We start from the raw sequence: 21531 nt of genomic DNA on the forward strand, positions 1-21531 counted from the left end.
CGAAGCAGCAAAGGGAAATAAGTATTGATAACGGACTTAAATATTAGGAAAAAAATAATAATAAACTAGCTTTACTTTACAATTTCTCTAAGCTTTCTGAGATCAGTGGATGAACATTTATACGTTTGGTGTTTTAAAAATATTATATATATAAAAAAAATGAAACCACGGAATACAATTAGTAAAATATTTTATTGCTCTTACTGTTATTTTTTTTAAACATGGTTTTGTCCTACACCGAACTATCGCCCTCTTGTGTCTAAAGAAGAAAGGTGCATTGGTCAAAAACCAAAACAAGGATAATAATAACAATTAATACAAATATGACACTATTGATAGTTACGGACATTATTACTCTGGAGACTAAAAAAACTAAATAGAAAACAAATAGAATCCAAACATTTACAATCTGCACATGACGCTTTTGTGCTGATTGGTATATATATATATATATATATATATATATATATATATATATATATATTTTTTTTTTTTTAAATTACAAGCACCTGCATGTTACATTCAAATACTGAATACTGAAAATGGACCCCCACCCCCCCCCAAAAAACAACAATAACAAAAAAAACATGTTCTTGTACTATCTGGTTGTTGCATTTTTCTGCTGAAAGGTTGACCGTAAAAAGAAGAAGATTTAACTGTACTGTCTCTGAGTAATCATCACCAATGATTTATTGCAGGTGAGTTTGAAATCAACGTTTCTAAAAGCTTAGTTTTTTTTTTAACAATTCAAACATGCTAACATAGGGGAAATCAAAGTGAATAAAATACAGTAGATGATGATTTTAAAAAAACTACATGAATGTAGTCAGTTTTTACTGTTTTAGTCACAGTTTTTTTTTTTTTTTTCTTTTCTTTTTTTTTTTTTTTTTTTTTACACACAGTGTAAAATAATTGCAGTTCTTCAGTGTATGTAAATCGTTATGTTGTCTAAAAATGTCCCTTTCCCTCAAACAAAGAGCTGCTCCTCCTTCTCTGAGTGACTGCGTCTCAGCTTCAAACTAGACAGGATCTTCTGGGCTGGCGAGGTCAGGTTGTGCTCAGCAGAGCTGGTCCTCGGACACGGATAATGAATGCGGTTCTGTCCAACACTGTTCACATTTACTTTGTGATCTGCTTGACTCCATCTTGTCATTTCTTGAGTGGACCTCTCTGTTGTACTGGATGATAATGCAGCTCCTGGTGATGTTACCGTGGAATCCACTCCCAGCATGTACTGCACAACCTCTCGGGGACTCAGAGGAGCATTGACCGTACCCTCTGCTGTAGTGGTGACCTGGTGGGGTTGCTGAATGATATCACAGTGGCTCTCTAAGTTTTGCAGAAATCTCTGCGATCCAGGGTCTGGAGAGGAGCTGCGGCTGTTGTTTGCACTACGATAATTTGCCCTTTTGGGAGTCGCTGGCTGTTTCGTTGCACAGTCTGGGTTAGAGAATCGGGTTCCTAGGTTTTGAAACCGGTGATGCTTCACAGGCTGTCTAGTAAAACGATGATGTGGTTGTGTGCCTGAATCTGAGGAAGATTTTCGTGCAGCTTTGCCTTGAGGATTGCTTGATGTTGCTTTCATAGCCAGGACTAGGGTGAAGAAAGAACATAAATGTGTAATTTGCAAAATTACGTCAGACCTAGCAGAGGTTACTGGTTATTTATCTTGCATGTTTGTTAGGCAAATTTAGAAAACCTTGCCATGTCATTTATCTTATTTCTCAATTTGAAACTGAAAAAAACAAAATAACAAAACAAAAACAAAAACACATATGTTATTGATTTGAGATCTACAGCCGTATGCAGCCGTATGCACATGGCCAGTTGTGACTTGAAATATAAGAGGTTCTTGTAGATGAAACCGCACAAAGAAGCAAAGCAACAGAAAAGCAAGTAGCAAAGAGTAGTGTGAGCTTCCTGTGCAGCAAAAAAGACAAGTTCCCTTATTTTGCTGTTATTTTTAAAATAGAAATTAAAACCCACAAATGATTTCTAATGCTAATCATTGGTAATCAATGTGGTTAAATGTGATTATATATTAAACTGGTGGATTAATATAAATGATTAAGAAATGTAAATGTATATCTGTTTTAGTTTACCACTTATCATCAAAGGGAAGTCATAGTCCTAAAAATAACTAGAGGAAATGAGCTGAAACAAGAAATGACAACAGAACTTGTGGCAGTCTACACCCACAGCATCAAGTGGTTAGAAACCGACTCTTACTTTACCATAAATAGCAACCTGTTGGTTTGATATATGCATTTTGAGACAAACCTAATTAAAACATGCCATCTACAGGCAACAGGAAATGCCAGTATCAACAAAATGTATATCATTTCTATTTATTTGTTCAGGAGCATTTGACTGAAGCCCACATCTGCCTACCTGCGCTCTCATTGGCTTCAGGGCCGAGCTGGTCCACTGCCTCATTGGATGAAGACTTGTCAGAGATATAACCCTCGCTCGAGTCTCTCTTGATAACTCGGCTCTGTTGGAATGATACAAGTTGAGGTGGATTTCTGGGAGCGTTTACTGCTCACTTCTAATCCTACTCGGTCTGGGATAGAGGGGATAGTGGGGCGATCGCTACGTTGGGTACAGTAATTTTGAGCTCTTATTCTAAATGTTATTATTCTCCCTCTTCTATTAGTTTTTGAGTTATTTCCTTGAGACATTCTGAACGTTTAAAGTAGGATTAACAGTGGTTATTTTTTAAATAGTTGGAAACATTCAAGAACTAAAGGTCGACAGAACATGGAAAGCAGAGCTTTAAGCAGAAATAAAGCAGCTGAGTAGCTTTCTAATCTTAAAGAAATTAGCAAAAGGTTAATGTGCTAAGGCTAAGTAAAAGAAGTGCAAAGTACATGCCAGGGACACGTGAGTTATCCTTTTAAGACCAAGGTACTTACCTCTAGGGACTGTGGACGCTCTTTGGGGGAAGTGTCAAGTTGCAAGTCTGCCTCGACTCCATCCAGGGGACAGGAAGCTCTGGGTGGGGTTTCTGGGAGAGGTGCTGTGGGGGCTGGCGGAGGGGGTGTGTTCATGCTCTGCTCCATTCCAAAAATCCTGTCGTGATGTGCAATGAGGAACTCCACAAGCATCGCCTGGTAGCTCGTCTCCAGAAGGGCAATCATTGACATGTCCGTAGACACTAGAGGGCGCAATAATGTCGGCCCAAACACAATACCTAGATTGCTAGGTGACATCTTGTTGTCATAGTTCTCTGAAACTCTGGGGAGGCAAAAACAATGACAAATGTAAGAACAGCTGCACAGAAAAACAAAGGGACAAAAGTTAGGTAAGTTAACCTAAAGGTCTTTTTTTCTGTATCATGCTTACCTTTGCAGATGAGAAATAAGGTACTGCAAAGTTGAGTAGTAATGTGAAGGGAGCTTTTTCAGTAGCTTTTGTAGTTTGTGAATAATGTCCAATATCTCGTTGGGTTCTGGTGAGGTTTCCTTTTCACTCAGGTGCTGAATGGTCTTTCCCGCCCCGATGAATTCATTGTACAGGTCAAAGGTTAATAGAGGCTCTGGTAGCTAGAAAGTAATGCAGTGCAATGATTTATTCAGAAGAGAACAAGTTGCTGCTGACTATTAATGCTCTTTTAGACAACTAAACTCTATTTTTAAAGCAAACAATAAATTAGACATAATTTTATTAAGCTTTATTAGAACTTGTAGAAGTACCTCCTTGAAGAAGTGCTTAAGGATAGATGTGATGTCATGTGGCGAGTGATCAGAGAGGTCAACCTGGTCCTTTTGTGTCTCAAACGTCTGGCAGAGCTTCTGAATGCGAGGTTTGGATCCACTCACACGATACACCCCCTCAGAAACAACGGCGGACAGCAGTTATTAGACAACAGTTCAGATTCAAGAAGCTACATCTTGTAGGTAAGCCTTTTTGAAGATGGTAAATTAATACCTGAACAGAAAGCGCACGACTTTCAATCTCATTTGTGCAGCATCGAACAACAAATGGCACCTCATCCGGCCGGTCTTGTAAAATCACAGAGAGGTCCACTCCAAATACGGTACCTTTCTTCTGCTCACACTCTAGTTGACACACTTCCATACACTTTCTGTGGAAAGCCAGCCCACACTAACGTGTAGGAGGGGAAGAACAAGTATTACTATTTTTATTTTTCCTCTTTTACCCATATTAGTCTGTATTATTACAGTTCATCTTTCAGTCATGACTTCATACCTCCTCACATTCAACCCCACTGACAACAATGTAGTTATCACACTGTTTGCATTTAGCCATCTTGCTCTTCATTTTTTTGAGCCGATGCGTCAGCGCAGCTCGAGAAAACATTCGTGTTTTCACAGACTGGCCATCAGCGTAGTCTGTGGACATAGAAAGTAGACACCTTTTGTGAAGTTTAACATCAACGCTGATGCAAATGATCTGAACATGTGCAGTGAGGAAACCGACCTGATTCTGACACCATGTCTGATACTTCCAGGTCATCCGATGACACTGTCAAAGTAGATAATGTTTTGGGCAGTCTTCTATGAGCTTAAACAAAAAGAAAAAAAAACAAGACAAATGCAAAGTTTACATTTTTATGCAAACTTTTATTGACAAGAGCAAACGAGGGCCTGTTTTTACCAGGGCTTGAGAGGGATTCCAAACTGCCTCCCATACTCTCACTGTCACTGTGCCCCGTTCTCCCTAAAATGCATCAAAATGTAAGTTAAGAAGAAAAGTTTCAAAAATGGCCATGACATACTTTTTTGAGCCCTTACTGCCATCGATGGATCGTTTATAAGGACTATCCTCAATTGTGGGTATTGAGTCCTGCAGAGGGCTGAGAATGTTGCTGGGTTTTCTTCTGTTGCTTTTAAATGAAAACAAAAAGTCATTTGATGATGAGCAAAGTAGAAAAAGGAGCACAAATACATGTCTTTCTGCTGCAGTTCCACCAAAAAACAAAACAAAAAACCCCTTTCAGTCTTTACCTTTTACCCTGAGGAGTGTAGTCTTGAAAGCTGAACGTTTGGAGAGTTTGCTCAGGCCGACGCCTGCTGAGGATGTAAAGCAGATAGGGTTCACCAGGCTCCACAGTCCTGCACGTCAACTCAAGGTTTTGATACCCAAGAGGCATGGGCTCCGTTTGCTGCCGCTGGTAGTAGAACATATTGACTGTGACCTGAGGCAAGGAGACCAGATTGTTTAGACACAAGCTGAAAGGAGAAAAAATATGTATATTTTTTTCTTTACACCAACCTCTTTGAGCAAATTGTCTCCCTGACAGATGAGCTTGCGAGTGTGAGTAATGATTCTTTCCTTGGACTTCACTAATTCATCTTGGGTTAACTTGGCGTCACTCACACACTGTCTGTAGAGAAGTTCTGTCTCTAATACCTAGAAGGAACACAGAATTAACCTCAAAAATCTGTTTCTTTTATGTAAGAGCAAAATGCTGTGCTAAAGTTACAACTCTGTTTTCAAAAATATTACTGTGTAGATTCAACATAAATAAATTACAGCCTTTTTGTTCCCTTAAAAATATAAGAACTTCATGGAAAACTGAAGCAAATATTTATATAAAAAAAACCCATCTGAAATTACCTACTACAAGCTTAATTCCAGAGTAATTATTAAAATATCTATCAAACCTTAACAAATAAACACAAAACAAATAAATGTTTTTTTTTTCTGAGAAGTGTATTAAATTTGTGTGTTAATAACTTTAGGTTAACACACTTTTGACTGTGCTTCATCCTTGGACTTCCTTCTCTTGTCAAGTGTTTTTACTCCAACTGTGTCATCCACCGCTTTCGCTGAGACCGCTTTTGCCTTTTCCAGTTCATCACAGCGTTGGAAGTATTGATGCTTGGCCTTTTTGAGAGCCGTGACTGCATCACTCTGAAAACAAGAAACAGAGATGGACTGCAGAATAAGTAGAAGAAAAATGTATTTATAATTAATTTTTTAGCACAATACAAATTGAATTACAACCTTCTGCTAGACTTATGAAAAAATATCCAAACATGCATGAGACATATTGGTGTGCACTCAGAATATAGGGATTACTGAAAAGGATAATATAGAGAGACTCCACAAATATAAGACAATTACCACTTTATTGTGCACAAATGTAGTGTACCTTGTAAAATGTATCAACCAGGTCATATCCAGACACCTCTTTAGCAACAGTGTTTTGATTTTTGACAAAATGTGTGTGACAATAAGCAGAACGCAACTACAGCTATAAATATACAGCACATTTCCCTCACCATCTTCCTTTGCGCCCTTGCCCACTGATCTTTAAACTCTCTCCGCCACTTATCAATCTCAGTCCTCTTGTCAGCCAAAGCCTTTATGACAAAAACAAAGTTCACATCAAATACTTTCTGAAATCTAAAAATGGTTTGTTGAAACTCACACGTTTTGTTACAGTTTACATCTCTACCTGGTAACACCGGTTTTGCAGGAGTTCTGAAGTCCTTCTAGAGGTCAAACTATTCTTTATATCTTGTTCCAAAGTCATGGTGTAGATATACTGTAGTGGCATCATTTCCTGCACAGTAAAAAAAAAAAGCATTAATATGGTTTTACTGCAGCGGATAGACTATAGCAAAATGGTCAAATGACACAAGCTTAAATTTGAGGAACAGTATTAAATTCTAGAACATTATGATCATAAAAAGAACCTTGGTTTTTTTAGTTAGTAAAGCCGTACCTGTTGTGTCACGCTGACCTTTGCTCCTTCTGCTGCCTTCATCACATTTTTTGCAAATTCTTGCTCTGTCAATGAAAATGGCCAGATGATATTGACTAAATAAAAACAATGTAGGAAAATAAAACTGCATCTTTTATAAAGCAATAAAACTATGAAATAAAATGTTTACAATTAGCTAAAACCATGAATAGAAATTAAGGTTCTCAGTATGCTCTAATGATCTTATCTACAATTATTTCGGTGTTCAGGTCCAAGTCGTTACGGGAACGCTGCTGTCCCAGTACTGTTCTTTATCCGTTCTCTCTAAGCTGTCTCTTTGTTGTCATGAATCAGTCCCAAAATGGCAGCACCTTGAACAAACTTTATAAAGGTGTTTGTGGTATGAATGAGTGAGGGATGAAGTGTGAACTCAGAGTTAAGGTAAGGAGTGAAAATAAAGTTTTGTGGCTCACCAGAGCTCAAAATTAGAGTAGCTAAGATTTGATCATCTGTTCTCAGCCTCTGTGATCAGTTTCTGAAGAACTCCAACACCCATGCACATAGTGAGATGCCCTCATCCAAGCTTTGCACTTTTGAACTAATTTATTTGAGAACATTGGGTTGAAGTACTTAATAAAAATCCACAAACAGTGTACTTATATAAAGTGCTGTGAAGACTGCATAATCTGTTCATCTATTAGTCTGACATGCAAGCCGTTGCTGAAACACTGAGGAGACAGAAACTTTAGGAAACTACTAAGTTACTACTTGTTACATAAAAGTCAGTGGCCAACCAATGACTCAAAATGAAACCCATAACTTATACATATTACATAATCATGTACAAGACATTATTGTCATGTAATAACTAGCAATTCGTTCATGTTTTTGTCCTTATTAGTTTTATTTGTAACCAAGTCCTTATTTTAAAATACTATTATTATTGGGAAACGTATCTCACAGTGTTACTACATACTGTGTAAGCAGTGGTTTTCTTTGAGCTCCACCCAGCATTACATGCAGTTGCACTAGACCGCTTCAGACAGCTTTTGTGGGCAACCCTGTTTTTTGATCACTTCCTCTAGACTTGTAATCTTTAGATCCCTTTCTGGACACTGCACCTGTTCAGGCTGGTCTGAGGGTAATCAGTGTCTGTGTGCTCTGAATGAGCCCCCTCTTCTTTAGTGCCCTCCTCTTACTTGCTAATCTTTAATCCTTTCTCTGTGTACGTTGTTCACTGGGGAGATGGCAAATGATCAGGGAGGCTAAGAGGGTACATTGTTCCAAAATATGATCTTTTTTTTTCTGCTGAAATACTGCATGTGCCACTATGTACGTATTACTTAGAGATCAAAGTTATGCTTTGCTTGTGAAACACAGAAATCCACCAAACAAGTGAAATACACTGAACCTAAACCCAAAAAGCAACAGTCATTTTCCCAAGCTATTTCCTGTTTGGTGTTTCGATTTGCATTTTGTAAACAACTGTTGCATTTCAGCCTTTTCTTACCTGTTAGATTTAAATACACCACAGGAAAGTGAAATTATTTGCATGTTACTCTGCTGCCTCCTTGTTTCAGGTTTTTTATGAACTCACCCAAGCTGATTCTCTTCTCCATCCAGGCAAGAAGGTCCTTGGCGTAGCGGCACCACATCTTGGCATACTGCAGTGCCGTCTCCACTCCATCCTCACAGCGAAAGAGGGCCAAGTCTGCTTCCTGGGCTGTGAGGGAGTACATCAGCATCACTGTAGGCTCTGTACACTTGGGGATGAATCCAGAGATAACACTGGGTCCGCTGGGCTACACCCAAAACTTCTCCTTCCTGGAGGACCTAATCTACCACCAACCGCAGAGAAGCATCAATCTAGCTTACGGTGTCAGCCCAAAGACTCCACTCCAAATCAGACAAGACAAAACTAATGAAAAACCAAACAAAGCTTTAAAAAGCAACACAAACCAAGTACAGGAAAAATCAATTGCATCTGGTAAGTCATTGCTGTTCCTCAGGCAAAGTTGTCGCTTCCAGGTATTTTCAGCAGAATGTTAACATGCCAACACAGTTCCTGTATCGTTTAGGTAGCTGACAAAGAAAATAGGGATGTATGTCATAGGGGAGGGCTTATATCAACCACAGGCGAACAGCTATAGCTAAATAACTTCCCTCCTCTCCTCTGTTCCTCTCTCTGCATGGACCCTCCCCCTTACACCTGTTCACTGCTGGTCAGCTTTTGAGAGCTGAGCCACTTGGTGAGAGCAGAACAACATGACAGAGCTGGTAGGCACTAAGAGACACTATTATGTCTCAACTCTACTGTGGTCTGGCTGACAGGCTGTTTGTTTGCCAAGCTCTGTGACTTCTTCCTCTCTGACTCATTTCACCTCTGACTGGGTGATGTATGTGTGACAATCACATGCTCTCCAAAAAGCTCTCCACCAAAACCGTCCAGTCTCTTTCTTTTCTCTGCATTCAAACTCAGCACAATGAAAATAAAGCGTTGTCACTTTCCAACGTAAGACATGCAATTCCTCCAACAACTTAGCCCATTACAGAATTGCCGTTAATCAAAAGTCCTCAGAAGGAGTGCCGTAACTTATCTCAGTAGTTCCTCATTCAGACATGTAGATTTCATTATCCTGCGTTTTGACGTGGACACCAAATCCAATTTGGTCAAAATCCAAGTGAAAAAAAAAAAAAATCCACCTGGGGGATTTTTTTCCCTGTCTTGTTCTCTAGCAGAGTCAAAAGTAATCCAAAGTGATAAAAAAATTGTAGCCAGGAGATGTGATAAAATTGACAATATTGAAATTCCTGTCAATTTTTGCAAATAGAAAATACTCCTTTTAAGAAATCAGTCCATGTGTAATTCTGTGCTGCTAAATGACTACAGCCTCTGGCGCTTAGATTGAGGATTATCCTGGTTAGTCCAGATTTCTGAGTGAAAGACCTTACAGTCGCACTGAGTAAGATTTACCTCCTGGAGTGTTGATTGAGCTTCTGGGATAAGACAGGGTGGGGGAGGAGCTGTTGAGCTAACAAGATTAAGTTCGACTTTTTTCTTTTTTGTCTCTGGGCGGTTCAGTCCAAAGTTACTCATACCCCAGGCAGATTTACATTTAAATGTATCTGAAAAACATTCATTTGTTTTTATTAGCATTTTTAATGGCAATAAAGCAAATAATATTTATACTTTTCTTAATAATCAATGGATTTTTTTTCTGGTATTACAACAATCAAACCCTGCTGATCAACTTTTTGACATTTTTTCATGGGTTTGTTGAAGATTTATTTTGTTTTTTAGTTCCAAGTCCTTACATTTGGAAGGCCTCTTTGCCATCACCCTAATCTTTAGCTCCTGTCACAGATTCTCTTAGATTCAAGTCAGGACTTTGTTGGGCCTATCAAACATGTTAAAACTACACCCAGACAGAAGAAACATGTCAGTGAATCTGAATCTGTCAGAGCTAGAAATACTTTTGGATGCGACTGCAAATTACTTATGTCATCTACAAACGGTCTTCTAATTTGAATAGTCTTCTGTCTGGTATGATAAAATCTTTTCATTAGATTTTCTTATGGAAGCATCTATTAAAAGGGATGGTCTCTCTTTACTTAGTTTGTATTTCTTTCACTCAAGCCACGTAACTGACAACTTGCCTTTATTTAGTCTAACCCTCCTTCTCGTGTGTAATAAATTTGGAGCATCTGTGCCCTGCTTAAATCCTCTTGCTTTATCCTAATCTTGTTACAACAGGTTAACTGTAACTTACAGCTAGGAGTAAGGATGTAACCAACACTAAAATAGAATATGTGTTGCTAGCAGCAGCTGAAGTTTCTCCTCAGAGACTGACAGGATGACAGAAATCAGTGACATGATGGTGTATGTTAAGGTGAAGAGGTGATTAAGCTAGTGACCTTTCACCCTGAAACCATGTTCTAATAGATGTTGTTGTACAGGAAACCTGCTCATCACGGTTTATGAAAGCCAGACCTGAAGCTGACACACAGAACAGGGTAAATTTTTTGTTCACTAGCCCTCTTTTCTTGTTTATTATCTGAGTTGGCATTAGGAAGACGTCCTACCTCTTAGGCATCCATCGCCTTCACCTGCCTCAGCACCAATCTGTGAAGTAAAAAAAAAAAAAATACTTACACCATAGAAGAAGGAGAAGCTTACTCTGTCAAAGCACATCTACAGCCAGCACTGCTGGCACTGTGTTACATCGATTATAAAATATATAAATTGTATCTAGTTAACAAGATCAGCAAATTTATTAACAGATCAAGAACTGAACTTTAATATCATATAATAGAGATTCATGGTTTTCATTAGTTGTATGGGGGAAAAAACACCTTACATGTTCGTCATTTTGCTCTGTGATCTCCGCACCGTCTCCAGATTCACTGGATTCAGAGATGAATTGGCAGTCGCTGTCTGTTAGCAGATCTTCTCTGAACACAGGAGAAAATGTAATTCAAAAGAATCAAATACAAATACCTCAAAACTGCAGGGTTTGTCAAGGAATATGAGCTGTTTTTATTTCAAAATACAAGTAAAATTGAATATCCTACTCTACTTTGTATGTATTCTTGTTATTTCATATTCCTAATTCTCATTTATACATTAGATCAGGGGTGGGTAATCCTGGTCCTCGAGGGCCGGTATCCTGCAACTCTTAGACGTCTCCCTGGTCCCGCACACTTGAATCCAATGGCTGAATTACCTCAGCTGCAGTCGAGTTCTCCAGTATCCTGATTATGACCTCATTATTTGACTCAGGTGTGTTGAAGTAGAGATGCATCTAAAAGTTGCAGGAGACCGGCCCTTGAGGCCCAAAGTTGCCCACCCCTGCATTAGATAGTGTTAGCATCTTTATCAGTCACAGGAAACTTAGCGACATTTGAAGGTGCACAGGTGTCAAACTGTGCTCTTTAAAATTGGCCACTGTCCTGCCAATTTTAGATGTGTCACTAATCTCACACAGCCGACTCAAATAATGAGGTCATTAGCTGGACTCAGGAGAATTTGACTGCAGCGAAAAGCTAATTCAGTCATATGATTCAGGTGTTCTGGACCAGTGGAAAGTCTAATAGTTGCAGCACAGTCCTCGAAACCTAGTGTTTGACATCCCTATACTAGAGGAACCAAATCCCAAGAAAAAAAAACAAAAAACTTTTACAAAATGTAGACTTATTTCATGTGATTGAGGTCAAACTGTTGTGTTCACAGCTGAATAGACATTAAAAAGAACCTGGAGGAAGAGTTAAAAGGAAATAAACGATGTAAAAAAAACAAAAATAAAACAACATAATAAGAAGAATTAAAACCAGGAATGGTTAACTAAAATGCTATAGATGTAAATAAATATGAAAATATAGAAAAATATGTATATGCTGAACACTCAATTTATTTCTATTAGATCTTTTCCTGTTAACCACAAATAGCCGATTCAACGGTTAAATATCTATTACTTACGAGGAGATTAAGGAGAGATCAAGATTATCAAAATCCCTGAAGATCTCACTGTATCGCTTGGTTTCAGACTTTTGAGGCACCTTCCTCAACTCTGAAAAAAGAAATAAAAAACAACCTAAAATGTGATGAAACGGTCTTCCTTTTTATGTCACAGAAAGTCAAATAAAATCTTTCTCAAAACATGTTTGCATATCATAATGAATACAGAAGTTAGATCAAATTAGATAACATCAAACATCTTCTAGTGTATAACCCAGATTAACTTATTTTATTGATCTACAGTTATAAATGTAGGACAAACTGTGTGAAGAATGGTTGACAAACACAAAGAATCCTACACAAGAACAAACAACACACATACCAAGAATATTTACTGAATTAAAAAAAGATCAAACTAAGATCCTCTTTTAAACCGTCTGACAGCGTTTCCTGGACATTTCAGAGAAAAACAAATCTTTCGATCAAATGTGAGCTAAATATATAATGCAGATAAAAACTGTGCCTTTTGTAAACCAACGCTCAAACGTTTGTGCGTATGCTATTCAACTGCTGTCTCATCTTCTAGGTTTTGCCCCAACAAATTACAACAGATGCAGCAAATAAGTGAAAGAAATCTCCCTCCCTCTGAGGCGCCTCCATCTTGGTCAACCACATCCTGCTCACAATTCGTGTCACGTCCCATAATGCAATGAGTCCTTGTTTTTTACACCAGTAGAGTTTCATGACAGAATGAGAACTAAGAGTAAGAAAGATATTTCAGCAACGTTCAAAAATCTAACTGTCAAAACCTGACTGAAACCAGTTTGTGTTTGTTGATTTTTTTTTAAAATGGCTTATACAACTTTAGCATCAATACATTTGGGGCATATTATGGCAAGATTTGAATTTTTTATATTTCTGCAAATCTGCAAACTGGTCCGCCACTTTAAATCATGTTGGATTATAAAATGATTGTGAATAGATCCTGTTCTATTACAATTCAAAATTCAGCTGTCAAAAATGAAGGAAGAGTTCAGGAAGTTTACAAACCCTTCAATGGCACGCAGGATGCCTCAAAGCACCACTAACACTCTAGCAGACACATTTAGGCTCACTGTGCATGCAACATGTGCATGCACCCACATGCAAAGTCTTCCCCATTATGGCGCCACTGCATCGTCAGCAAACAAAATCAGATTTGCCACTGTAAGGTAATTTACTACAGTGATGAATGTACTATAAATCTTAAACAAATGGATTAAAAAAATATAGGATTTAATAAGAACCTTTAAAAAAACCCGGTAACATACAAAAAGCAAGAGATCACTTTCACAAACATCTCCCCAAAGGTTGAATTCTCACCTGTAGTTTGAGAAGAATCCTTGTTTAACACTCCTTCTTCCATTTCTCCTCACTTTCCACGTACCAGCTAGACCCTAGATACACTCACACATCATTGCACCTGCATTCATTCAACAATATATCACTTAAAAAACAAAAAAAGAGCCGTTGCAATGGCTGAAAAGTTGATCCAGACCGTGTATGCGCAGGAGTACAGTAGCAGAAAATGATCAGCACACAGCCCTGACCTTGCTACCGTTAAATCTCTCAAAAGATCTTCCTCTGCTAGAGTGGAGGTTGGCTAATGTTTTCACCATGAGGGGAAGAGGAAGTGTATCTCTGTCACAGTAGGACCCACCCACATTATAACACCAAATATAGTGAGAAGGTGCCACTGTGTTATGTTTGTGTTGTCTTATTTAGGATTGCTGACTTACGAAAGGTGGGTTTTTAAATTAAGGAAATAACATCATCCAGCACTATTTATTTATGACCGTTGTACATGGTGGAAAAATAAGTTGTGCGTAGTGAACCCAAGAACAGCGAATGAGGTCACAGTTGAGAGGTAAAGCAGTTGTTGCATCTTGTATAAAAACATTTAAATGTTGACTCTATTACTTAAAATCTAAGCCCACATGGGACACATACAGAATGACGCTGATAATGTTATGTACAATTGCATATTATTGTCAAAATAAAAATCACAAAATTTACTTTTTAAAATGAAACCTTTAATTTTATCTTCATACAATAAACCACACACAGATTTTTACACAGTAAAAGGGTGAATAATTTTTTTAGCATGTGGAACATATTTCCATATGCCTCTGACGAAGTTGTTTACTAAAAAAAGAAAATTACAAAATAACTTTTATTTTTTTTTAAAAATTGGCAACCAAAAAAGTTGACAAGTACTGGGTTTTGATTATTCATCTGCAACTGTTCAGATGTTTGGAAAATAAACATTTTGCTGTGTAACATAAAATTAGTTGACCTAAAATGGCTGAAATGTAACAGTCTAATTTTATATGCATCTGTTAATTTCTGTATGACAGACAGAAGGTGAGTACTGCAAATGCCATTAATAATGACAAGTCTAGTGCCCAATTATAATAAAATCAAAGTATACAAAATAAAAGTCAGCCATGATCCCTTTTGAAGTTGTCACTAGAGAAAAATCCAGTTCTTTAAACTTCAATATCACATCCCTGCTGTGAAAGTAAATCAAAAACATTTAGGTTAAAAAAGGATTAAAAAAATTTCAGATGTCTTAGTTTTAAGCTCTCTCTCAATTTCTCTTAAAGCTCGTCTCGAGCCGTGCTGTCCAGAGGGGAGTGGAGCACGTCTGTGTTTTGGGCCTCACGGCTGATCTCGGCCTGTTCCTGAGTTTTTCCGGAGCGCGCTTCTCTGTCCCAGTCTGTACGGACCTTATCATTGTCCCACACAGTGGAGGTCTCCGTGTCGCTGATGTAGCCGGGGTCGCCCGTATAGTGAGTTGGAAACACCAGGAGCGGCTCTGCAGAAAAGGCCTTCAGGTCCCTGCTTTCAAACTGCTCCATATAGTCAGAGCTGTGAAGGAGAAAGAAAGTGAAGACAATAAGAAGTTTGCCAAGAGGTTTCTGTAGCTGTGTGCACTTTTACTTTGAAAACTTACAGAGGGTGTTTGTTGTACATAATAGGAAGAAATTCATCGACGGGTAAAATCCTTTTTAGTGGTTCTGCTTTCAAAAGCTTCTCAGCACCCTGCAGGGAAATCATATAACCTAGAGTCCAATATGAATAATCTGCTTCTACTAAGTTATGAATATTTGGCACTACTTTCTCCTTGTGATCCACTTGCATTCTTTTCCGACCAATATATCTGTAAGAAAGGAAGAAACCAAAAGGTTTGGTGAGAAAAACTGCTGATATAATGTGACGGTGATAAATGAAGGAAGAACAAACTTACATAAGATCCCAGTCCAGTCCTTCATGCTCAATCTCACTCATCAAGTTCATCAAGCGACGTTTGAAGAAGACCTCGAAACGCAGGTCGTCTTCAATCACGAGGGAAGTTTCCAGACGGCGATCTACAATCTACAGACAAATAACGGCATGTCAGTATTTATCAATTTTAAAACAGTTTAAATGTTCTGCATTTGAAGTTCACCTCCTTCCAGATGTTATAGTGAGAAAAAAAGCAGCCTAGTTCTCCCTTTGTCAGTGGTCGACCATGGTAAGGGTCCTGGTATCCAGGGAGCATATGGATACCCAGGGCATGCATTTCACTGACATTCATCGCTCTGAAATGCAGGCACAGGGAGTTAATTTTTATAGCACATTTAAGCCATACTAAAGAAGAGAAGAAGTACACCAAGATAAAAATGGCATGATTTAAGAATCACACAAAAGAACCAAACATTACAATGCAAATTTGTAACAAGTAAAAAGCTGAGACATGGGGGAAAAGCTGCAGTAGATATTTTGCTTGTAAAATAAGTTTAAACTTCAAATCACTGTCTTCGTTTCATTCACAATCATTAAATCCAGCCACAAATCCAATGTGGAGGTGTATCAGTTCTTCATGCTAATGTAAATTTACAGCTGGCCCAAAGAACAAAATATTAATTTGTAACAGCTACAGACTGTTTTATTACTTATAAAAGAGTAAACTTACTTTCCATCTACTGCTGCAATGATCTTGCAAGCAATCTTCTGCTCATGCAATGCCTTCAGCATGCGCTCCCTGCGGTCAGTCCGTCTCGGTAAGTTTATCATGAACACCTAAAATGCACATAAAATAATCAAACGTAACCTCTTAATTTATCAGCAGCGGGGAGTCTTACAGAACAGAGATGAGCAGAAGGCCATTTTGCAATTTCAATCTTCACATCACTCTACTCACTTCATCAAAGCCCATTTTGTCAGGTTTTTTTCTAGGAACACGGATGTATTTGGAAGGCATGAGGGGAGGATTCCGCACTGGAATGTAATATAGAAGATGGATGCAGAAATGGTAAAAATTATATGCTGTGTAAAGTTTCATGCTGTAGTCACATAAACAATTTCAAAGAGCTGAAACCAGCGACAATGAAGTGGTTGGTTACAGTCAAAATGCAGAAAACTTACCATTAACCTCCAAGAGCGAGTGTAAGAAGCTATCCGCTTCGTCTTGCAAAGTATTGTGGGAGCGCAGGGGTACAGGAATATAACCATAACTCTCCCTGTTGCATACAAACATTTGAACATCTGGAAAAAGCAGAAAAAAATTCATTAAACTGAATATGACAACAAAATAAACGTCATGCTTATGTTTATAAGCTAGCAATTGCACGCTAAATACCTGCCATCTGAGCAGAGAATGCAAACACAATGATGTCATCAAATGCCCAACTGTATTCTGGATGTGGCGGGTGAAAGGCTAGCTGCCTGGTAGCCTGTTTCCTGAGGTCTATAAGGAATGTGGAGTGAACCATCGGAACAGCAAAACAACCTTTGCGGACTTGCTTCCTGATAGGGAGGTAGGCAGGTGTCCGCCTGTAGTAACCCTAATGAGGGGAGGTTTGTTAGCATGTGACTACATTGCATAAATCAGGTCAGGTAAATCAAATTATTATAACATTACCTGAGAAGTCATTCCACACCAGAAGTTTGAATAGGCGCCACGGGATTCAAGCATTGGAGCTATTATTGTTTTATTTTCTTTAATTAACTTCCATAGTACGTCTCTATCGGTTAGAAGGTTATCACAATCCACCAACTGCACAGAAGAGAACAGAAATGATGGGAGATATGTTCATAATGAGTTCATCGGTTTCTTTTTTTTATTGTGGAGGAACAATATGCAACTCTACTACAGAATTACTTCAAGTCACTGAGGATTGTAAGTATTTATTTTCTCTTGAGATCATTCTTTGGCATTTCAAACAGACTGAGGTATGGACTTTATTGGGGAGGGTTTCAGTCATTCCTTTGTAGATTTGCAGCTAGTTTTGAGATACTTATTTGAAGCTTAGTTTAAGCGGGCTACCAGATTGGCACAGATTTGACTCTCGAGTAATTTGGTAAATTTATAGCCACGGTAACCCAGGTCTTGTGGCTGCAAACCATCGCCCTTCCACACTCCAGTGAAAAAGATGATAATCTCTTTCAGCAGAGCAAACTACAAAAACTCCCACTTTGATATAGTTGGTCACACCTGCTGGGAATAAGGTAAGGGTGGATTAGATTAGCAACACCTGGCTTCTACATTCCTCCTTAAATCCTATGCAAACAGCAAAGGTGCACTTAGTTTTGTCGTGACTATTAAGACTCATATAAACTTTTTATGTCTCGTGAATATATGTGCAGAGCAGTGTCTTAAAAAAAGCGAATGTGAAACAAGAGTGGGACTCTACTAATTAGCTGCAACTGTCTAGTTAAAACAAACCCTCAATTTCAGTTTTTTTTTCCTCCGTCTCTCAAGAGAGAACGTGGAGAAGCAATTCAAAGGAGATGAAACTATTGCAATTGTAGATCTACGAAACCTCAAGATTATACACTAGGGCAACAGGAGAAAACAAATAGAAATCTGCACAGTATTGTGCTTACAGTTCAAAGCATTGGACTAGGAGCAGTGTGAAATTGACACCCTGTGCTCTTTGTAAATTATAACAGTGCATTTGATTGGGCCTTGATTTTACACTTATCCATTGGCAGCAACAACAGGATAAAAATAGTTCAACAGCTGGCTCAGTGCTAAGAACAACATGGTGTTGTGCATTTGTATCAATATAACAGTGTATTGCCCTACCATCAAGTAATCGGCCCACATTTCACGAGCCGACTCCAGCGCTCCTTGCCGAAGCTTCATAACATGCTCGTAGCGGAGATCTGTCCAATGTTTTGGACCATCTTCATCCTCGTAACGACTTAGAAATACATCTTAAGAGTTATTCATTGGAATTTGCTCATTTATTGATTCTGCGATTTCATTTAGCAGCACCTAAATTGATTGGAAGCTCAATGCAACAAACCTGGGTTCTTCTTTTGGCCTCCACTCCACATAATGGTAATGGTTCTCCACCTTTAAAAGCCAGTCACGCAGAATTACTGTGGTGTTGTCCTCATTGTGATCAGTTGCTACCCTGTAAATGTGCAACAAATAATAAAAAAAAAAACAACAACAACATATAAAATCAGTAGGTTTGACCAAAAACAGGTTCAGAATGATTTAGGTCAGAACTGTTGCCAGATTGGGTTTAATCAGAGACTGGGTTGAAAGGACAAACCCCGACTCAAATTACAATAGCCCTCTGTTCACTTTTTGCAATGTCATTGTATGCAGCTGAGGGAACTGAATTGAGTGTTAATAATCCCAACATCAGGCAACAAAAACTGTGAGCTGAGATGACATTTTTTTTAGGTTAGCAGTCTGTACAAAAGAAATACACAAAGGATACAAAAGACACAATCAAGAAGTGAAACCGTTGTCTGTATAACCTTAAAACGGAAGGAAAAGGTTTGAACTGTGAGGTAAATGAAAATATGTTAGCGGGGAAGTTTGATACAACTCTGTGAAAGAATGGAAACATACCACAGATATCGTTTCAGCACTTACATATAATCAAATAATCATGCAGTGCTTTTGGGTGCAGGGAAACACAAACACTGCATGTGTTTTTTTTACAGCCACAAACATGAAGGTATTTTATTGGAATTTCATTTATCAGACTAAAGCAATAATAAGGAAAATATCACACGTTTTTACTAACAAAAATCTGAAAAAGTTTGACCTGCATTTGAATAAATAAAATCCAAAGCAAACCATTGCCTTCAGAAGTCAATGTATCACAACTTAAGTCTACATATGCATATAGGTGAACAAATATAAAGAAAATGAACATCTGATGCCATTTTGGTGAATGAACATAATTAATTAAATATGCCTGCTGTAACTCTGCTGGATACATCTGGATATATACTGTTAAAAAAAGATAAATAATGTAACAGCCAAATTTTTGGTCAAGCGAAACAACAGTCTTTGCTCTAAAAACACTTTCCATTTGACAGCTTGATTTCTTTTTTTGATACTTCTTTGGATAAAAGTCATAATGGATGTTCCGGAAAGATTTCTTGTGAGTCTGAGAAACCCCGAGTCATCTTCCTCAATTTATTTGGGTCATTCACCCTTTACATGACTCATACTTGAATCTGAACTTTTTCTTGTTCATAAACAGTTTAAACTACTTGAGAAAAATTTATACTAATTATCTATAAAGCCACTGTTCTCTAAAAGCATATTCACACAAGTTGCACCTCTTATATCTGGTCTATTTTTACTGTGTTGTCACTCTGCAGCACTAATTGCATGCACCAAGGATTTAAATGACAGTTTGGTGGGTTATGATTCGGAGGTTTTTGGCACCATTACAAACAGCTGGGAGCGCACACGGCCAAGTGTAGAGAACAAGAAGTGCTTACAGCATCTCAAACTGTTTGTGACTGAGGAGCCTGTAAAACTAAAATGTCAAAAACTATTTACAGCAGAGCTAAACATCTGCCAAGCCATCTTCAACAAACGTAACACGTTAACTGTAAAAAAAAAAAAAGATGAATACATGTAGATTGCGAGTAAGGAACGCACCACTTGAGTCCTGAGGTTATGCTGCAAAGAGATGATGAAGAAAAAGATGAGCACCTAAGTCTGGGTGGGTTGTTGGAGCATGTCATTTGCTTGCTTTTTATGTGAGAAACCCCTCCCTTATTTCCACCAATGCTGGCAGACAGATGTCTAAATTACACTAAATATGAGTTTGCACAATCTAAATTTGCTTTGGAATATGTGCTTTCCCCAAATAACTGAGGTGGTGTAGATTAACAGATCCTTTAAAATGGCCCCAAAATCACATTGAATGTAACAGAATAATTTCACCATTGGATAAGGTTACAAAATGATTTGATACAGCTAAATATTTATATTTACACTTACTAATTTAGCTTATATCCACACTGTCCATTAAAATTGTTTCAATTTGTAATGTAATGATAAAATGTAACAATGTGCTAGCTGATCGCATAGTTTTATGTACATTTTAATTATTTATAAGGCTGATAATTTTCTACATCAGGTTTGGTTTCAGACATGGAGAGATATGGAAGTGGCTGGCTGAAATAAAATTTAATTTTGAATACTGAATCGCACAGCTCCCCTCGTGGCCAAGTCTCGTCCCCTCCCCTCCACGTTTACAGAACAAAGTTTTGCACATAAAACTTGATCAACTGTGTCCTCGTTTACTCAGCTTATTATGTGTTTTCAAAGCCAAACTGAGCGTTTAATCTATTGTATTGTGCACGATGAAATTCAAGTGTTAAACCCCGATACGTTAACAAGCGTGACATAATTTGGTCATGCGTCCAAAATCCCTCCTAACGCATGTCCACCGCTTTTATTCCACCTCAACGTTGTATATTGTCTTATTTAAAAAGAAACGTTCCCCAAATGTGCAGTCATTTGTCTTTATTTCAGTATAATCTTACCTACAGTGACTTACCATAGAGCCATACGGTCCTTAGGATACTTGAGTCGCTCTATAGTTCCCAGAAAGTACGGCAAAGAGTGTTCGGAGTTTCTGCAGATGAGGGCGAGAAGAACCCGGGGAGCCAGAAGCGGAGACTCGGGGCTCCAGCGCTCCTCCGCGAAGTATCCCCGGACAGAGGAGCAGCAGCGGAGGAGCAGCAGGAGCAGCGCGGCGGGGAGGACGGCGAGCCCGTGCATTGCGACAACTATCTATGTTTTATGTTATGTTATTATCCTATTGCACTCGTTTTAAATGAAAATGAATAGCAGCTTTGCGTTTCGCACCCATCACAAAACAAGCACAGTCTGTGCAGAGTGCCCTGATGTTGTAGTGCGAAGTTGAGCCTTAAAGGGGTGGGTTAAGTCTTGTCTTAAAGGGGAAACCTCCACCAGACACAAAATGTGATTTTTTTTTCCTTTTCTTTTTTTCCAATCAAACGTGTTCTTTAATTGGTATTTCAGAAGCGTAAAAAGCATTTCCAGGCAGTCAAACCACAAGATCAACTTAATTCACTGCTTCAA

General features: G+C 38.4%; 2 protein-coding genes across 3 annotated transcripts; both read right to left on the reverse strand.

The window, feature by feature from the left end:
- Positions 1 to 628: 628 nt before the first annotated feature.
- gmip (GEM interacting protein) lies at positions 629 to 13773 on the reverse strand. Of its 2 annotated transcripts, XM_028043164.1 has the most exons (21): positions 13494 to 13773; positions 12153 to 12243; positions 11035 to 11128; positions 10760 to 10799; positions 8274 to 8399; positions 6698 to 6762; positions 6428 to 6535; positions 6252 to 6332; positions 5719 to 5880; positions 5239 to 5376; positions 4971 to 5161; positions 4758 to 4849; positions 4621 to 4683; positions 4444 to 4527; positions 4213 to 4355; positions 3931 to 4107; positions 3696 to 3833; positions 3346 to 3545; positions 2916 to 3237; positions 2392 to 2494; positions 629 to 1593 (listed from the first exon to the last, which is right to left on the reverse strand). In XM_028043164.1, exons 1-21 carry the CDS (start codon positions 13534 to 13536, stop codon positions 968 to 970), a joined length of 3087 nt encoding a protein of 1028 aa, XP_027898965.1. In that variant the 5' UTR covers positions 13537 to 13773; the 3' UTR covers positions 629 to 967. The 2 variants fall into 2 exon arrangements, with proteins under 2 accessions (XP_027898965.1, XP_027898966.1); XM_028043165.1 differs by lacking the exons at positions 10760 to 10799; positions 11035 to 11128; positions 12153 to 12243; positions 13494 to 13773 and adding an exon at positions 8636 to 9967.
- Positions 13774 to 14181: 408 nt separating this feature from the next.
- Positions 14182 to 21354, reverse strand: colgalt1a (collagen beta(1-O)galactosyltransferase 1a). Its single transcript, XM_028043174.1, has 12 exons — positions 20984 to 21354; positions 18467 to 18577; positions 18244 to 18361; positions 17077 to 17211; positions 16795 to 16999; positions 16581 to 16700; positions 16357 to 16433; positions 16129 to 16235; positions 15622 to 15754; positions 15421 to 15548; positions 15127 to 15333; positions 14182 to 15041 (listed from the first exon to the last, which is right to left on the reverse strand). The coding sequence occupies exons 1-12, from the start codon at positions 21205 to 21207 to the stop codon at positions 14771 to 14773; spliced, it is 1836 nt and encodes a 611-aa protein (XP_027898975.1). The 5' UTR covers positions 21208 to 21354; the 3' UTR covers positions 14182 to 14770.
- Between the last annotated feature and the right edge of the window lie 177 nt (positions 21355 to 21531).

This window comes from Xiphophorus couchianus, chromosome 16 (assembly GCF_001444195.1).
Source record: "Xiphophorus couchianus chromosome 16, X_couchianus-1.0, whole genome shotgun sequence".
NCBI lineage: Eukaryota > Metazoa > Chordata > Actinopteri > Cyprinodontiformes > Poeciliidae > Xiphophorus > Xiphophorus couchianus.